The following is a 20,119-nucleotide window of genomic DNA, read 5'->3' as shown; positions in this document are numbered from 1 at the left end:
AAAGTAAGGTATCAAAAGTTATTTTGGAAAGAATTAGGGAGTATGACATCTTGTTTGCTAGCTGTAGCGTGTGTTCTGAAGTTGCAAAATTTTGGTGCTGAAATGGAGAGAAGGATGCCAAGGTGCATGGTGTCCACATGGACTTCTCACCAGGGTTAATTCAAAATTAAAGTGCCCCTTTTTCTTTGTTGCAGAGATACTCTCTGGGTTTGGATGAAGGGATGAGGTCTGCGTGTGTTGTGTGTTATATTGCTAGCATGTTAAATCAGGACAGTCTTGATCACCCTGGTGCCCTCCAGTTGTTTGGGGCTGCAACTTCCACCAGCCCAAATCAGTCTGGTTAATGGTCAGAGATTATGGGAGTTCTAGCCCAAAATGTCTGGAGGGCGCTTAGGTTGGGGAAGGCTGATTTAGAAAAACATGATAGCAGCACTGCTTAGAGACAATAGTAGTTAAGTGGTATGTACATTGTTTAAAATAGTAGTTGTAGTAATGTTGTTGTTTAGTCGTTTAGTTGTGTCCGACTCTTCGTGTCCCCCTGGACCAGAGCACGCCAGGCCCTCCCATCTTCCACTGCCTCCCGCAGTTTGGTCAAACTCATGCTGGTAGCTTCGAGAACACTGTCCCACCATCTCGTCCTCTGTCGTCCCCTTCTCCTTGTGCCCTCCATCTTTGCCAACATCAGGGTCTTTTCCAGGGAGTCTTCTCTTCTCATGAGGTGGCCAAAGTATTGGAGCCTCAGCTTCACAATCTGTCCTTCCAGTGAGCACTCAGGGCTGATTTCCTTCAGAATGGAGAGGTTTGATCTTCTTGCAGTCCATGGGACTCTCAAGAGTCTCCTCCAGCACCATAATAGTGGTTGTAGTAATAATAAATAAATGTCACATGAGGAACTGAAGTGGGCATGAAGACATAATTAATACTAACTTCTGCAGGTTTTGATGGGTTTCTTCTTTCCTTTCTAGAGCTGATAGATATCACCTGTACGTTGCTGCTATTGAACCCAGATTTCACTACTGCATGGAATGTCAGGTAGGTTAAGCAGCTGAGGATGGAAATACTTCTGGTAGCTGCCTTAAGTCTGTGTGAGGCATACGCATGGTTTTAAGCATACCAGCTCGTGTGCTTTTTAGCTCATGTGCTTCAAGAAAGCTTTTAATCCTGCTTCTCCTTTTTCTTTTCTTTCCTGACACCCAAGGAAGAGCTTGTATATTGAACAAAGAGCTATGGCTGTTGGTTGCATTCATCTCTTGGTTTCTGACTCATTTTGGAAATGTTGGGGATTTTTAAGCAATTCCCAGCTACACAGCAAATGAATGCGAAAAGCACAGGACCAGTTGTTTGTTCCACTTTAGTCCACGCTGCAGGCTTCGTTTTAATGTATCCTTAGTTGCACTTGCTTTTTGATAAATGAAGTGCAGGTTCAGACAGTCACATTGTGGCTTATTCAGTTGAGAAGTGCACAACTCATTGGAAGGGGGAGGACCATGTATTCCACCGTGAACTGCCTGGAGGATATTATTATTATAAATAAAACAGAAATACATTCACCTTTTGGGACAAGAGAAAGCCACAAGAAATACCTCAAGGCAAGTGGGGAAGACTTCCCTTTTACTGCTTCCTCTCCCACTCTAAATAAAAATGCGTGAAGCCTGTGTAAAACAGCTCATGAAGCAAGTGGGGAAGGCCTTCCGGTTTCCTGTTCTCTCCTTCTCTCAAAATGCCCTGCAGAGCTAGAAAAATGGGGAGGTAGGTGCCCCACTGCTTGTCTCTGCTGCCCCCGTTCTAAGTCAATAAAAGGTGGAACATAGCCCCTGCAACACCTCTCCCCCTTCCCAAATAAAAATGCCTTTCAGTGCTAGAAAAAGCAGGAAGGCAAACCACGAGGATATAGGCAAACCATCCTTGCTGCTTACCTGTCTCCCAGAGTAGGGTAGAAGTTGACTGCTTAACCAACGAGTGGAAGGGAAGGATGAGTCCTTCCAACTCTAGGAACTGCTTTTCAGTGCTGGGCAATATGACGCTCCCTAGAGGGTACCAGTACATTTGGCTCCATGACTGTTTTCTTAGGAGCACGAGAGATATTCAGCATTGAGCTAAAGCAGTCGTTCCATCAGGGCAAGCATTCTGCTTGCCAGGCAGAATGATCCCCACTCTCCTCCCCATACATGCTGGTCTGGGTGTTCTCATGACCCCTGTGAGCCAATTTCAGGACATCTGTGGATTAGTTGAATCCTGCCATTATTATTTAGGGAAGTTTTTAATGTGTGACATTTTAATGTATTTTTAATCTTTGTTGGAAGGAGCCCAGAGTGGCTGGGGTACAAATAAATTATTTTTATCATTTTAATATATTATTAATATTAATGTCTTATTAATTGTTATCAATATTATATTATATTATAATATTAATATTTTTAAAAACCCAAAGCTGAAGAACCTGGGGCTCCTGAAGGCAACCCCTGTACTAGTGTAATATGTTTGTAACACCCAGTCCTAGTTAGCAGCCTTGCAGCCATATTCTGTATCAGCTGAAGTTTCCGGATCATTTTCAAAGGCAGCTCAACATATGGTGCATTACAGTAATTCACATGGGAGCTTGCCAGGGCATGGGACAAGGCTATTCCTGTCCAGGTAGCCTTTTAGTTGGTGCTCCAGCCTCAGCTTCAAAAAGGTACTCCCATCCTCAGCAGCTATTTGTGACCAGTGAGCATCCAAACTGCAGCTTTAGAGGCAGCATGGCCTCTTCCATACCAGGTTGAACTTTATTTACCTGGACTATAAATTTAAAGCAGTAGTATTATAAATACGGGGACGCAGGTGGCGCTGTGGGTTAAAGCCTCAGCGCCTAGGACTTGCCGATCGAAAGGTTGGCGGTTCGAATCCCTGCGGCGGGGTGCGCTCCCGCTGCTCGGTCCCAGCGCCTGCCAACCTAGCAGTTCGAAAGCACCTCCGGGTGCACGTAGATAAATAGGGACCGCTTACCAGCGGGAAGGTAAACGGCGTTTCCGTGTGTGGCTCTGGCTCGCCAGAGCAGCAATGTCACGCTGGCCACGTGACCTGGAAGTGTCTCCGGACAGCGCTGGCCCCCGGCCTCTTGAGTGAGATGGGCGCACCAACCCCAGAGTCTGTCAAGACTGGCCCGTACGGGCAGGGGGACCTTTACCTTATTATAAATACTCCCAAATGAGAATCATGGAATCGTAGAATTGTAGAGTTGGAAGGGGCCACGAGGTGCAACCCCCTGTAATTTTGTCTAATGTGGGGCTCAAACCCTGAGATTGTCTCATTCTCGACTGACTGAACTATCCTAGGTTTTCCCTCAGGATGATAGTTTCTGTAGTACTTTTCTGAATGCAGCATTATTATTCTTGCAACAGCATTTTGCATTGTTTAAAACCGAGATAGAGCACCTTGAGCAAGACTTCCAGGGAGCACTGTTGGTGGGCAAATTTGAACCTTACTTTTTGGTGAGCAGTGGAACTATATACGGTCCCAAAACACTAAGCACACAGGTTATTTGTTTTGTTCAACCCAGTTTAATTCCATCAAGAGATGAACACACACACAAAGTCAAGCATGAATATTTGCATTCCTTACCAAAATTCTTTGTTCTGGCTCTGACCAATCCCTGGAGAGTGCAGAACGTACCTTGCCTTCCAACTTGAAATCTGAGAAGGACCATGTGCAGGGATGTGAGTATGGTCTTGTATAGATCAATTCCAATATTCTTTTCTTCATTCAATGAAGGTCATTCACTTGTTCTTCCTTAATCAGATTTGCCTAATTTGCATCAACCTCAACTCATCCTCTGCCAACCAAGCCCTTGACTTCTAACACAATGAAGCAAATAATATATTTCAAGTTCAACCAGGATGAAGGCTACGTAGTTCCTAGAGGCAGCCATTACAGGGGTGCATAGGAGAGGGAGTACAGGACCTCTCAATCAGCTCCATTGAAAGACCAGCAACTTTGGGGGCGAGGAGTCATCAATCTTTGGAATTTATTAGGCCCAAAGACCCACAAAAACATTTTCAAAAGCAAAATAAAACAGAAATACAGGGGAAAGATTCCAAGGTGGTTGCTATGTTTTAAAGCATGTAGGTTTCTGTTTTTAAAAAAGATTTGTAGTTGCTAGAGATAAAGCTAGGAAGACAAATCATAACATCTCTGTGGAAGCAGGGGGGTGGGACCCCAGAAGAGCTTCTTAGTCCAAAGTATTTCCCCCTTAGCTATGAAGTCTTGTGAAAAATCTTTACTGTCTTTCTAAAATATCATGAACAGCAGAATGTAGTGTAACTTATTTACTCTAAACTTAGTTACATTAAAACTAGTGTTTTAGTTCCTCACCTTATTTTTTTTAATGCCATTTTTGTCCCGCTCCTATTGCACAGCCATTTTATCATGGTAAAGCTGTGCAAGGAGAAAGAGTTATCACCTTTCTCCTTGTGGGGCCACTGGAGTGGTGCAGAAGTGAATGAGCTGTGATTGATTCAATTCATATATCATCTCAATCACAAATCTTGCTAAATGTCCTTGGACAAACCTCTCACCACCCCTCAATCTGCAATACAAGGATTGTAATAGTACCTCACTGTACAATGCTCTTGTAAGGTTTACTTGATCATGTGTGTGAAGGACTTTGAACAGTGAACATGAGTAAGGCAAGGTATTTTGTTATGCCTGTAAAAACCAGATTCATAAGAAGTGTACTTGAAGAAGTAATATCGGTGACATTGCTTCTCTGCTTAGTTGAAGCAGGAGAAAGTGGATGAGACCCAATCTGACTTTTTCACATGAGGCATACAATTATTTTTCACATGAGGCATACAAAAATAGCTTGGTCTTGCAATCCCTCTCACCTGGATTTTTGTTTGGCTAATCTAGGCCCGTAGACTTCAAACTTTCTCAGACCTAAGATCCACCTTTTAACCCTAACATGCATTTGAGGCCCCATTTCTTAACTTTTTGCCAAACATTTGCATAGTGACCGTGCTGCTGTTGTGTCTCACTTTGGACCTGGTCATGGGCCCTGACCAATGCTCTCCATCAGTCATTGAGGCCCCTAATGGAACCCATGACCACCTTGGAGACCATTAACACATCCTAAAGCTTTATAATTGATTTTAGTACTTTTGGTTGTATGCTTTGCCAGATGGGATATTATGGGCTGCATCTCATGCTGCAGCTCAGCTTGCACAAGAGAGCTTCCTGTTGCTCTGCTTTTCTCTCCAGCCCCACACATGCTTCCAAAATAAGCACCAGGAGGTTGGGGTTCCCTCTGGAGCAGATTTTGGGAGCACACATGGGGAGGAGAGGAAATGGAAGTCGCATTGGAAACAACCCTAGATCTGTTCTTATTCTGTGTGTAGGACTGTGCCTCAATCAATGGCTTTGGGGAGTATCTATTATCCTATCCTTCTTCCGTGCCCCCTCCAGTTCTATAAACCATGATTCTCCTAACCTGTCATTCTGCACCCATAGTTTATTCAGTGGAACCAAAAGGTTTCTTTACCTAGTGTAGTCATGTTAGTAAAGTGCCTTAGAGTTGAACTGATATGATTTCTTTGTACAAACGTTGCAGTTTCATAGCTCAGTATCACTGGATGCTGCAACAGGAGTAATGAACTGAATTTCTTCTGTGGAATAACATTTGCATGAAAGGCGGAAACTTCCGGGTTGGCGCCTCCGGCAATGGCGGAGCTCCTCCGATCGGGAGGAACTTGCTCCGTGAAAAGCAGGGTCTGACCGCCACGGCGAAAGCGGACACCCATAGACATCACAGGCGGGAGAAGCCTGTGAACATGGGATTCGGCTGGCACCTTTTGTGCCTCCTCTACTCGCGGGGAAACCCTGTTTTGGGGATCCGGAGCAACGTGGAGTGAGTGGCGCGGTGCTTTGAATCGACTGCTTCTTTCACGGAGTGAAGCCTCATTGCTGCTGCCGGAGAGCGCTGACTTTTTCCTGTGGACAATTGGACTTTAAACAACTACCCGTGAGTAGACTGGAAAATTTGGATCTTCAAATATTTTAATTTGGCAACGTAGCGGGAAGGCTCTAAACAGGAAGTCCGCCTTCCGCTTTTGTAAATAGACTGAAGCAAAGACGTTACAAACTAAAGTTTCTGAAAGTTTTTGACAAAGGATTAAAATTCCACTGGTTAAAAATATCAAACCCCCCTTGGAAGCAGGAGAAGAGGGGGAAAGTCGTGGACCTAGGGAGAACCTGCAGGAGAGAGTGAAAAGTAAACTACCACTGCTCTGAACCTGGGAACGGTCTGCCTGATGACATTTGGGGAAGGTTCACTGACAGAACGGATTTGACAGTTACTTAAAATTAGAAAGATACTGTTTCCATTGATCTCTTCTGAGTTTATTAAATCGAAAATTGAAACTGTTTCTGTGCCTGAAAGAACTGATACAATTTGAAACTGCTTCCCTCTAGAGGGAGCATGTGAAACTGTTACAGGAGTGTAACAGGGTATGCTCCAGCTGCAAGATAAAGTTTCTGAGAATCAGAGATTGACCTTGGACTATTCAAAATGCTGATAGGAGAAGTTATTGTGACTGTATTATTCAAAATAAACCATTCACTTGAACAGCTGCATAAAAAGGCAGATGACATGATCTTCAAAACTGACAGCCGGGAACAGAAAGTGACCAACTTGAATCAAAAAGCAAGCAACAATATAGAAATAACTCAGGACTTGGTACAGGAATATACCTTGGCAGGACAAATGGTGGAGGAAAAGGAGAAAGATGCCATTGTGAAACTTAAAGTAGCTCAAGAAGGATCCTCAGTTCTACAGAGGCAAATCGAGGATTATAAATGGAGGCCTTGCATGATTGATTTCAGCAAAAACCAGATCTTGAGGATTGGACCCTGGCTTGGACTGAAGAACGAAAGTTGGAAAGACCCCTTTATCCAGGGACTAACTGACATTTGGGACATGGGTTTGGGCCTGCAGGAGTTGGAAGCTGTGGGGGCCTATGGACTTGGAGGAATCCTGAAATACGTCCTGAAATACCCTATGGACCTTAGTTTCAAGTATGGAAACTTGGCTGAGCTGTTCAGAAGGAATAAAAGTTCTGTTTGGTTGGAGTTTTCCCGAGATTTGCTCCTGAGCATCAAAGAATATGAAGAAGATCCGCAGAAGAGACTTGGAAAAGAATTAAGAGCCTCGGACATAAGATCTCCAGGTTGATGGACTATATGGATCTGACGGAAAGGACTGGCAGAATCCGAAACCAGAGAGAGGAGAGGGTGGAGGAAGATTGGGAGTTTAAGCTTATATTTAGAAATTTTGTAAAATTAATGACTGTTAGAAAAATCGTGGAATGTTATTATATGGATTTAGTAGAAATGTTAGAAGAAGTTAAGAATAGATAAGTAATTTAGTCTTAAAGGGAAATAAGGTTAAAAAATATGTTATTTACAAGATGATAAAAAACAGAGAAAGATGGAAAGGATTTGCTGAGACAATTAGAAGAACTGGAATACAAAAAGGGAGGTGTAAGGAAGTCGAGGAAACAAGGAAATGAAGGATAGAATATGGAAAAGGAGAGATGTATTTTAAACTGCTTTTGTTTAGATTTATTTATGTGTTTAGCTTAATGGGATTGGGTTGGGGTTTATATTATTTGTATACTGTATTGTATTGTGTTTTTTCACTTTTTTGTTTTCTTTCTTTCTTTTTTGTCTTTAAATTTTCTTTTTTCTTCTTTTTCTGTAACCTTTAAAAGCAATAAATATTATTTTAAAAAACACATTTGCATGAAAGGCATTCTGTGAAAGGATTCTTCAGTGGAGATTGGTCCTAGGAAGGATTTATACAAACAGCAATGCAGGCCATGAATAGGTTAAATTTGAGTCTTGATAATCTTGCTGGGTTTTGCTAAGAGGCTGGCAATCAAGTGTTCTTCAGTAATAAGCGTAAGAAGCCTAAGTGCCTGCAGGTGGAGTTTGGCATTTCAGATCCTCCACCAGGGCTGCTCTGTCTTTCTTTCATCTTCCCAAAGGTAACGTCCAGCTGTTAGATGCATCAGCTTCTCAGCGGATGATCTGCCTTGGTCCTGGCTAGCAGGAAGCCAAACTGTATACAAATATATGAAGCCAAGGAACAAATGCCTCTAATAATCCTAATTAGTTTTCCATCTTTGAAGTTCAAGGTCAGGATAGATTTGATTGCCTTGCTGCACTTCATTCTTCACATAAAAATTAAATCTGAAATAGAGAGCAAAATAATCTGCAGCTTGTTGGGTAGGATAAGTGCATTAACAGCCTGTAGTAGAAAACCAAAACTATTTTTATCATTTCCCCTTGTTGTTATAAATTTATATGTTGCGCTTCACCCGACGATCACAGAGTGGTTTACAGCATAAAAATACAAAATGAAAACACAAAATACATAACATAATAACAGAACCCTCCACTAATGACTCCTCTCCCACAAACACATTTATAGATTCCAATTAAGCACAGGTTGGTAAAAGTCTTTTGCTTTTTATTAAATCTTATTTCTGAATGGCATAGGCAGAAATCACATCTCTGAACTATTGAATATGGTAAAAAAAATGAATGTTCCATTATTATTTAGCTGCTTAATTTTAGCTCTGTTTTAAAATCTGACCCTATTTTAAAGTATTTTATAAACAGCGATGTGTATTAAGAACAAAATATGTCAGAAGCAGACTTGAGGTAGCAGGAGATGTTTCTAAAGAGACATGTCATTCATTACAATTCTCTCCCCCAAAATCAGTTCTCTGTGGAGCTCTGACAGGGGGGCATGCAAGTTGTTGCTCCATTTAGATGCATGCACGTAGAATGCGCAGACTGAGTGGCTGCAGCTTAGTATGTTTATTTCTGTGCGCACACGCTTTACAAAGGGCATTTGTGATATTGTTACACATATCTGCATACTTCTTTCGCTCCTTTTTGTACATGGAAAGTTGTACCTTCTGAAGCAGCTCTAAATAGGATGGACTATAGGGTTGGTCTGTTGGGAATTTAATGAAAAAATAAGCAGCTTTCAAATATCTTGCATGCGTTGATTTGCACCATTACTTTCTGCTCTGTGTTTTTCTTTGTACTGGGTAGATTTGCATTAGTTATAACCAAAAAGAGTTTATTTTTCTGTTTGTTTGTTTTTGAGAAAGTAAAAACTTCCAATTCCCAAAAGAAGTACATAAGACTACAGGCATATACAAGGGCCATGCCCAGTGGAAAAACAAATCAAATTATTATTTGTTTTTCTTGAACTAAAATAAATTTGGTTAACTCCTCCCTATTTGGCCTAAGCAGAAGCAGCATATTATTTTGTACAATGGCAGACCCATATACGGTAAACCTCCGTTTAATTCTTGACATTGCTGAACCCCGCAGCAGCATCTGGAAGCACTCGTTTTACATCTGTGCAACTTTCATTTGGAATCTGCCAGGGTTCTATGTATGTGCGACATGCATGAGACTGGAATCTGATCCAGAATGTTTATTGGGATGTAGAAAGCATTTAACCAGGCAGATGAAGGGATGATCTGGTTGTGTGGGGAGAGAGGCTCAAGTGGGATAAAGAAGGAATTGACTTGCTAGTTACTACTTCACAGAGTTCAGGGCTTTTACTTTCCTCTGGTTCTATTCAGAGCGACTGATCCTGTGCCTCTGCTATCATGATCAGTTTTAATATATACATATATATACCGTATTTTTTGCTCTATAGGACACACTTTCCCCCCTCCAAAAATGAAGGGGAAATGTGTGTGTGTCCTATGGAGCGAATGCAGGCTCCTTGGCTTCAGCGATAGCAACGCGAAGCCTCCGAAGCGCAGATGGAGAGCTCCCCCTGCGCTTTGGAGGCTTCGTGTTGCTTTCGCTGAAGCCGCCTGAAGCCCCCAGAGCGCAGGGAACTCCTGCTGTGCTCTGGGGGCTTCAGGCAGCTATCCGCAAGCCTTCAGAGCGCAGCAGGAGTTCCCGCTGTGCTCCGAAGGCTTGCAGATAGCTGCCTGAAGCCTGGAGAGCGAGAGGGGTCGGTGCACACCGATCCCTCTTGCTCCCCAGGCTTCGCTTCGCTGGAGAGGCACTGCACAGTTTTCCCTCTCTGCGCAGCGCCCCTTCAGGGAAGTGGGAGGAGAAATGGAAGGGGCTCCGTTTCTCCTGCCGCTTCGCTGAAGGGGCACTGAGCAGAGAGGGGGAGAATTCCCCCCCTGTTCTCCCCTTCCTATAGAGCGAAAATACTGTACATATATTATATAGGTATGTGTATAGATTAATAAGTTTTAATGCTTTTATCAGTTTTTATTAATGGGTTGGATCCAGAGTTGGCATCCTGCAAATGCAAGGGCTCCCTTTGTACACATTCAGTTGCTGATCCTGTGCAGGAAGCCTGTTAGCAGAACTGGAGAAGAAGTTGTTTTTGTCCCTTTCCTGCCTCGTTCCCTCGAAAATCTGCTCTGGAGGTTGATGGACAATTTGGTCCAGAACCGAGGGGTGGGGTGGGGGTGGGGGAGGGAGAGAGAGAGAGAGAGAGAGAGAGGTGTTTCTGAGGTTCTGGGAGGAGGAAATGGTAACCTGCCCTCCCTGGCATCCAGGTAACCTGCCTTCTGGCATCCAGAACAGAAGGCTGTTCAGGAGACACTACTGTTGGCCTTATGTGCAATTTATTACTGGCTACTTTCAGTAAATGTGTCTGTACTAATTAATTTATTTTTTGGAAAAAATTGCAGGAAAGAATTAATAGTATCTGGCACTTTAAATCCAGTTAAAGATTTACATCTTGGGAAACTGGCACTAACTAAGTTTCCAAAGAGTCCAGAAACGTGGATTCACAGGTTTGTCTCTTTCTATGGTTATTTCTCTTTCCCTACCCCCACCTGAAAAGAATATGGAAACGTATAGCAGTGGTTCCTCCATGACGTTTCAGTGAGAGGAAACTACTAGTCAGTCTATTTTTAAAGTTCCTATGTTTGATGTAGAAAATACTGTCCATTTTTATATAAGGTTTTTCTGTTGAAAATGTGTGCTGCCTGTTTCTCTAAAGTGGCCACAACTACCCAGAAACGAAATCTTGAGGCCATAATGGAGATCTCACTGAAAACACAAGCTGCGGGTGCTGAAGAAACGAAAAGGGCAAATGAGTTATTTACAGTTATTAGCAAAGTAGTTGGAAACAGGGCAGAAAGCTTCAGAATGCTATTTTATGAATCTTTGATTACGCTGGTCACTTTCCCCATCTCAAAACAGGAACTCCTAGAAATCGAAAGGGTACAGAAAAGGGCATCTGTGAAGGACAGACTAAGGAGAATGATACTTTTTGGTTTAGAAATACAGTGACTAAGAAGGGCAAGAAGAGTTCATATAATAATTAGCCATATGGAGAGAGTATCTGATATTTATAGAATGAGAATCACCCCATGAGTTTCATTTTCAAATCACAACAGACAAAAGGAAGTAATAAATCAAATGACTTCTTAAAAGGATTTACTGACCTGGTTTGCAGGTGATGGTAAACTAAAGTTAAATGAATGGTTTATCCTGACTGCTGCCATGGCTGGGAGGAAGCAATTCATGATCCCTGGCATAGCAGTTTGTCTGTTTTGCTCCCAACAAACCATAATCAGTAAGCTAAGGACAGACCTTGGCTGCACATCGTGGTTTGTTGGGAGCAATCCTTGATTTGTGCTTTCTCCCAACACAAAAAGGAAGGAGCAAAGTGGTGAACTATTAACTGTGGCTTACAAAGGTGGAGAATGTTTTTCAGGCCAAGGGCCACATCCCAATGACCAGTGGTAGGGACACAGCTGTACGTGGGCAGAGCTGTAGACTTGCACACCAAAGTCAGAGGTTTTTAGACTTGCATGCACAACTCCCCATCCTCCATCCATGCAAACGGCAGATGTCATCCCAGCTCAGCAACAATTTCCATCCCAGCAAAACCACCCAGAAGAAACAGGCTGTGGCCTAGAGGAGGCGAGGGCTTGAGGAGAGCCCTGAGGACCAGATATATTGGCTTGGAGAGCTGCATTTAGCTCCCAGGCCTGAGGTTCCCCACTCCTGGTTTACCATGCCAAATGTCAAACAGCAGGAGCTACAGGCTGAAGTAGGTGATAAAAGCATTTCAGGACCATAAAATGTATTTCCCAGTATTACTTGATTATTAGTGCAGAGGTTGATATATTTCTTTTCTCCACTCCAACTTTCATTTTTTCCTGCCTTAAGACCTAGTAACAAACAGAACAAAATAAAATAAAACGTTTTCACTCACTTAAATTGGCTTTTGCCCTCTTAATTCTCTATGCCACTTGACCAGACGCTGGGTGCTGCAACAACTAATTCAGGACAACTCCTTGCCCACTCTCGTGAATAAAGGGAATTTGGAAACAGCTCCCATGGAAAGGATTCAGCGGCTAGTGAAAGAAGAAATGGATGTTTGCTGTGAAGCTGCTGGGAGATATCCAAGTAATTATAACGCCTGGTCCCATCGCACCTGGGTCTTGCAGCACCTGGCCAAGCTCAGTGGAAAGGTATGTCACAGCAGGGAGAAGTACCTGGTAAGAGCTATTGGTAAGAGTTGGAATGACTCTCTTAGAAATACTTTGAAATATTTGGAATGAAATTTCATCATGAAGAGAAGAAGGGATAAAAACTGCATTAGGCTGATTCAGACCATCCAGCTAGCAGCTACGGTATGGAGCCTGTCCCTCCGAAAGGTGAGAGGAGAGCGGGTGATGCAGGAGGGAGATGGAGCTCATGATGAAGTTGTGACAGACTGTAAAGGCACCTGTCAGAATAAAAGAAGAAATATTGTACAACAATATTTGAATACTATGATTTTTTCTTTTCTTTTTTATGCCTATATTCTCTAAAGACAGTATGCATTGTTAAAATGCAGATTGGGTATTGGCATAGGTTCAAAGAGCTCAAACAATTTAGAAGCCCCATAGTGGTATTTATAAGTGCCTTTCACATATCTAATGATATCCTTCAGCTCAGATTATGCTGGTTTAATGAATTAGCACAACATCAAACAACTGGAACGTTACTAACTGGCTTTAAAAATGCCTTATCAACTGGAACAGAAATGCCTGTTTGAAAAGCAGCTGTTTCCACCCCTTCAGGGAGGTTCTTGGAGGTGGGGGGTCTCTAAAACGGGCTGCACCAGCGGGTTGGAAGCAGTTGGTATCTGCCCCTTTTAAAATGTAACATTCAATATTCTTATGACTTTCACTTTGCCATTTCTCATTTGCAAAGCAGGCTTGGTGCCTTTTCATTATGCCGGCCCATCGACCTACCACAAAGCTAAGCTTGAGTCTGCACTCTTTTCATTTCCAACATCATCTGCTTCTCTGCCTGAGCATTTTCAAGGGAAGAGTGCTGAGCTCAGCTCCTTGCAAGAAAATCATTTTGCAGCACCCCATCCCCCAATCTCTGCCTGGTTACCTGAGAACCTTCCAGAAATGATAAGGGCATTTAATAATAACCTGAAAACTATGCCACAGGCCCCAAGAGAAAGTCTGGCAGCCTCTACTACTTAATTTCCAAATGAAAAAGAATTTAGGGCAGCAAGAGTTTGAAAAAGTTAGATGGGGAAAGAAGCAAATAACTTTTCTTCCATCATTTAGCAAGGGCTGCTTCAGTTTGCTTCTAAGGAGAAAAGCTAAGGCAGCCATTCTGTGGTATAATACAGGGCATCAATGAATACAGCAGTTTAAAAATCTGTTCCCTTTGCTATGCTTAAAGAGGTGCATATGTAGGGTTCTGACTTCAGAAGACTTACACTATGCACAGTTATAAAAATCCAGATTATAAAACTAGTCAGTGTTTGGCAGCTGCTGTATCCAACTTCACATGCGCTGAAAATGACTGCTGGCTCTTCTGCGCAGTTGTGCCAGGTGTGCATAAGCCCTTGTGTCCTACAAGAAAGAAGAAACCCTTTCCCAGGTATCCACGAGGGTTGATTTTACCTTGCTACCCTCTCCGATGACTGATGGAGCTATTATCCCTTCCTGACCTAACTAGTAATGTGGGGAGGAAACATTTACAGTGCTTAATTTTTCTGCAGAATTTTTTTTGTTTCATAAGTTCATTAGTAACAATGTATTGAATCCAATTGCAAATACAACAGGCAAGTTGGGCAGTTTCAAAGCTGTAGTTAATGTTTTTCAGGTGATTAGCAAGTCTGAGTCAGCAAATTATGCACAGTTCTTTAGGTTGCTAAAATTTATTAGTGTGTCAGCAGTTTTTAGTACCTTTTGTGCTTGTTTCTTCTTATATGAGGGAACTATATGCTGTTCCAGTAACAATTTTCACTCAATATATAGCATTTAAACCACATACAGGCTGCATCGAGCAACAGTTTCTTCTGTGTTCCCAACATTTTCTTAACTGTTAATTTCGGTATTATATTTGAGTTTTCATGTGTCATAAAAGGCACTGCCAGGAATATAGCAGACTATAACACAAAGTTATGACTCATCGGCATGTTATTTGCTTCCAGAAAATCAGTTTGTGAAGATACAAAATTTTGCCATTTTAAAACTTAAGCAGCAAATGAATGTAAAATTCAACTTATTAATATTATTAATTATAATATTGTTAATAATATAATATAATGTTGTTGTTTTGTTGTTGTTATTATTATTATTATTATTATTATTATTATTATTATTATTATTATTAATATCCTGCTCATCTGGCTGGGTTTCCCTAAGGGCCACTCTGGGCGTCTTTCAACAGAACATTAAAAACAGAATAAAACTTAAAACTTTAAAAACATCCCTAAACAGGGCTGCCTTCAGATGTCTTCTAAAAGTCTGGTAGTTGTTTATTTCTTTGACATCTGGTGGGAGGGCGTTCCACAGGCCGGGTGCCACTACCCAGAAGGCCCTCTGCCTGGTTCCCTGTAACCTCACTTCTTACAGTGAAGGAACCACCAAAAGGCCCTTGGCGTCCAAAGGGCTCCCTAAGCATGGAAATGAAAAGCTAAACCAAACAAAAAGTATACATTTTAAAATTTGGAGGTAAAGTTCTTGTTTTGAAGACTGGCAGGGGAAGCAATGGGCAGACTTGATTTGCCACAGTAGATATCAGATTTCTGTAGTTTTGTCCATTTCAACGCCGCTTATATTCCTAAATTTATAGCGGGGACTGAAGCCCATTTTCTCTGTTATTTTGGCACTTTTTGTTTAGCTATATGGAGGAGCCATGATTATTTTGGCTCAACAGCAGAAGACCTCAGGCAGTTGCTGTAAATGAAAAGTGGTGTCTTATCTTTATGGATGGATTAATTTACTATCCGCTTTTGACTTTCAGATTCTTCTAGATGAACTTTCTTCCACTAAGCACTGGGTCTCCATGCATGTTTCAGACCATAGTGGATTCCACTACCGCCAGTTTTTATTAAAATCTTTGATTGACGGAACTGAGACTGAGTGTACTGTAGAAATGCACAATTCACCAGCCAATCAGCAAGCACCCAGGCTTCTAAAAAATGAAGAAAATGATGAAGCAGAAGCTACCTGTGTGGAAGAACAACCAGATTTCCCACTTCTTCTAAATGAAGAAGTAGAGCTCTGCACTGATTTAATTAACACTTACCCAGGGCATGAAACCCTGTGGTGTCACAGGTAAGGAAATGTATACAAGGATCTGGGTTGAAGAGAATAGTTACCACTCTGATAGGATTCATTTATTCCAGCCATTCCACACTGTGGTGCTGGTGGTTTGTGTGTCATTAAAGCTACCTTTAAAAGTTGCCTCACAGAGCTGCTGTTGAACATTGGTTGTTTTGCAGTAAATCAGCATTTTCTATTTATTATTATATTTGTTTAGTAAAATATTGCTTAAATGTATGGCCTTTCTTCTGACAGTGTTCACTTCTACAAGGTACCAACAGCTCTTTTATTCCTTCATGTCAGCCATTTTTTTATAGCACCTGTGTCAATTTATCAATATATAAGTACAGTACCCCATTTTTCACCAAAAAGACTAGCTAAACATCTTGAAGGTAGCCAGCAATGTACAACAAAAGCAATATGAATCATACAAGCTCATCTTGTAGAGCAGAGCAAAAGAAAGTAAATTAGAACAACAGGAGCAGGAAAAATGCATCAGGGCAACCCAAAGTTCTCCAGAAGAAGCCCATCTTGATCTAGTGCAAAGTGTGTGTCGTGACATGTTGGTGTGTCGGCTGCAGAGTGTAGGTGTGTCATGCGAATGCTCCCCATGTTCTTCCTGCAGCTGGAAAAGAGTTAGTTTAACCTTTGGTTTGCAAGTAAAACTGAATTACTGTGTCTTGAAATGATGCGATGTCTAAAAAGTGTGTCACCCACATGAAAAGTTTGGAAAGCTCTGATCTAAAAGCTATTATATCTAAAAGCTATTAAGGAAGGAGGAAGGCTCAAATATTTGATTCAGTTGGTTTATAAGGCCAGGAAATGTTCCAAGAAAGACTCAGAAGTTTTGACAGCACATTTATTACTGAGTCAATGGACAGTAAGAAATCCATATCTCTAAAGAGCACTGTCCATATTTCTTCCATATCTCTAAAGAGCACTGTCCTGTTATATGTACCCTTTAAAAAAATCCTTTTGCTGATATCTTCATTTGAGACCCATACTGTTTATGGTTATTGTTTTTCTCATAAAATTAATAAGAAGTTAATTTTTTTAAAGAAAAAGGGAAGGAGGAAGGAAGGACTAGGGAGGAAATTCCACAGCTTTCATGCTCCTGAAGAAACGACACTGGTTCACGTTATCACCCACCATACTTTAGCGTTTCCGTGCTCTCTGACTTCCATCACGGTGTCCCGTTGCGCCAGTTTAGTCCTGCTGGCCACATGACGCGGAAAGCTGTCTCCCTTGGCCTGAAGCGAGATGAGCGCCGCACCCCATAGTCGCCTTTGACTGGACTTAACCATCCAGGGGTCCTTTACCTTTCCTTTACCATACTCCAGACGTACCTTTTTGAGTTCTTGCATTCTGGTGTTAGCACCAACCCCCCCCCCCAACCCCCACCAATAAAAGGTTGTTATCCGGCAGAAAAGTAGGACTTGAGTTTTGATGTCCGTTACATCAATGATATTAATTAGAATTCTCTTGTCCATTTAGCAAGATGGAGATCTAGTGTGAATCTGTCTCCTTGCAAAGTATCACAGACTCCGCACATTGCCAACAAGACATCAGATACAAAGAATGAGGAATTTCGAATTTAGAAGTCAACCTTTTTTATATTAAAAAAATGCTTAACAAGTTGTGAAGAAGTTTATGGGGAAGAGGGCAGAAATGTTACTTTCAATCAACAGAAGTGCTAGACATTTGATTTACTCTTATTTCTTCTCTTTGAAGACGGCGTGTGTTCTACCTTCAGCACCACTTAAAAAACAAACTTCCACTTCCAAGTGTGTGGTCAGCAGCTGCAGACAAGAGTGATGGCCTGCTGAACAACTCACACCCTGGTGCTGCGTTTGGTCCTGTGAGCCAAGCCATGGATGTGGACGGCCTGCTGGAATCCAGCAGACAAGGCTACACTCAAGAAACCAAACGCCTGAAACGTGCTCCTGTGCAGGACTCTATCAGTCTTGAAGCAGAATACAGGTTCATCGATCAAGTTTTATCAACATGTAGGGATGTAGAGCAGGCAAGGTTTGCTGGGGCATACAGAAAATGGCTGGTTTCCTTTCTAGGTCAGTGAAGAAGGAGATTTTAAAATAATAATAATAATAATAAATATGCAGGGTCCTTTGTTTAGTGCAATATTCTCTTTTCAAACATTGGTGCTTGTAGTGGCGCCTGGAACTTTTCATCCTTTGTTTTTGTTGTCTGTGCTAAACATCCTTTCCACATGATGGCTTTTACCATCATCTTTAAACATCTTTAAACATCATTTTTAAACACCCTTGTGTTGATCAATAAAAGTTTTTTTCTGAGTTTATGTTACATGTAGGGTGACTCCATATCACAAACTCATTAATTATAGTATTTTAAAAATCAGCTTTAATTAAGATGAATATAAGTTAGGTAGCCAATACCACTGGAAAATTTATTCACTTTTCAATCTCTCTTCCATAACAAGTGCACCTGATCAAAAACATTGCCTACAATGGAAGATAATCCACAACATCAGCGCAGACAGTGTTTGGGCCTGTTTGTTTTAAGTACAGATGTTTTAAGTGGTTTGTGTGTAAACCATAGTTAAAAATTAATTATGGTTTATTGCAAATGAGCAATGTATTGGTCTGCTTCATTTGTCTCCCACTCCTGACTTCACTGTGATGGAGAAACAGACCAGAGACCAGCTTCATGGTTCCTGCACACCAAGGCTTGCAGTTTGTTTCTCTCCAAAGCAACCAGCTTACTGCTTGTGGTTTGTTTCAGGGAGTGAACAAAGCTGGGCCTTCCTAGCAGATGCACTGACACCTGATACTTCTCATTAAACCATCATTAGTTTCATGTTTGAACTGGCCATGGAATCCTTGCATTGCTTTCAGTGCTCTGCTGTGCTTCTGTAAATGTTCCAGACGCAGTTGGTTTCTTTCTGAATTACTCTGACCTTACTTACATTTTCATTGCAGTGCCAGTTCTAGAGGAATATGGTTAATATGTTGCAGGAAAGTTGTGAAAATAAGTGAGAGAAAATTGTTTCAGTCTTACACACACCAGTTGTGTGGTTATTAAAGTCCTTCATTGTATGTTATATTTTTATTTATTTTTCATTTGACTCAAGCCAGTGTTAATTATGTATATTTATGAATGTATTATGAACACTACAGAATTCTGCAAAGCGTCAAAAACACATGCCATGGGTAACTCAGTACAGATTCTTAACCTGAAATTATCTTAGTACAAGGTGGCTGCTGGCCTTTTTGCATTTGTGTTTGAAGAACAAGGGGAGAAACAAGTCTTTTCCTATAGATGTTGCTGAGAAAGACAGTTTGTTGTCTTCAGCCTCCTCCTCATGTCTTTTTGTTATTTATAAATCCATCTTTATGTAAAGAAGCAATTAATTTCCTTACAATCAAGCTTTTATTCCTTATTGCTTTGCTAACAGTAGAGTGAAGTATGATTGATTTGTTCCGGTATTTATTTAGTGCTGGCCTACATTTGAGATTCCTCAGCCATTATGGCAATACCCTACTAAATGCAGCCCACTTAGCACACAGGCTCCAATAGGAAGCTCCTTCTGTGCCCCCAAACAAAAGGAAACTCTTGCCCATGACCTCAGTCACAGGGGCAGCTTCAGGCACTGAATGAGAATTGGGACACGCTGGTCAGTAGGGAAACGGATGCTTTGCTTGAAGTTCCCTGCATGGAAGGAGCCCTGGATTGAGCACTCTGGACAGCGCTCTGGAGTCTGTGGGTCTGTCAGCTCTCCCTCTCTTAAGGCCACCAAGTAAATGCTGCTTGTCTGGAAATAATAGTTCGCTCAGATTTCTCGACCCAGATAGCAGTGAAGCATTTCCATTCATAGTCATTCTGCCTGTTTTCTTTGCACAAAGATAAGTGTGCTTGCAGTTTATCTAAGTCAGAAAGTACTATGCCCTGAGAAACCTGGACAGCATTCTGAGACTGATTACATTGTCTTAAGGGGTGTAGCGCAATGGTTAGTTTATATCCCATGCAAGTATTGCCAAAGGAAAAGCAGTAATGCTAAGAGGTTTCTGCCTCCCGTAAAGTCTGAGGTTGATTGGAGGATAAGGAAATGCAAAAAGGCCACCAGGGAATAGGTCCATCTTCATTTAGATCTGCCCCCATCTAGTCTTTTCTCAGCAGAGGCATGATTTGCATGTACTCAGCCAATCTAGGACTTGCCATGAACAAGCACACCTACACAGTGAGAAAATGGAGGCTGCTTTCCTCCTCCCCTGCTGCTGCCACACTACTTGGAACTAAGACATAGTTTGGCTCAGCAGAACGATGCTGTTGGTCTGTATTACGGGGGGGGGGGGGGGCGGATTCAAAAAAGCCATGAAATGCAATGAAGGCTTGTTCTTGGTTTACTATCTGGGGAGTCTGCAGCCAGTTGGAGACCACCTGTAGGAACTATATTGACAGTGCTGATCCCTTATGTAATTCAGTTTTATTTTCATGAAAACTTCATCATTTAAAATGAAATCCACTAAGCTCTGGGA

General features: G+C 41.8%; 1 protein-coding gene across 1 annotated transcript in view; it reads left to right on the top strand.

Moving 5' to 3' along the window:
- Positions 1-18,684, top strand: part of PTAR1 (protein prenyltransferase alpha subunit repeat containing 1) — a 43,321-nt gene extending 24,637 nt beyond the window's left edge. Inside the window, exons 3-7 of the mRNA XM_083702086.1 lie at positions 966-1,032; positions 10,719-10,823; positions 12,302-12,515; positions 15,304-15,617; positions 17,337-18,684. Coding sequence (XP_083558212.1) covers positions 966-1,032; positions 10,719-10,823; positions 12,302-12,515; positions 15,304-15,617; positions 17,337-17,682 — 1,046 coding nt within the window. The 3' untranslated portion in view covers positions 17,683-18,684. The remainder of the gene's footprint in view (positions 1-965; positions 1,033-10,718; positions 10,824-12,301; positions 12,516-15,303; positions 15,618-17,336) is intronic.
- Positions 18,685-20,119: the final 1,435 nt, after the last annotated feature.

Source organism: Podarcis gaigeae, assembly GCF_964106915.1.
Source record: "Podarcis gaigeae genome assembly, chromosome: 11".
Classification (NCBI taxonomy): Eukaryota; Metazoa; Chordata; class Lepidosauria; order Squamata; family Lacertidae; genus Podarcis; species Podarcis gaigeae.
This window is presented reverse-complemented; position numbering and strand designations above follow the sequence as displayed.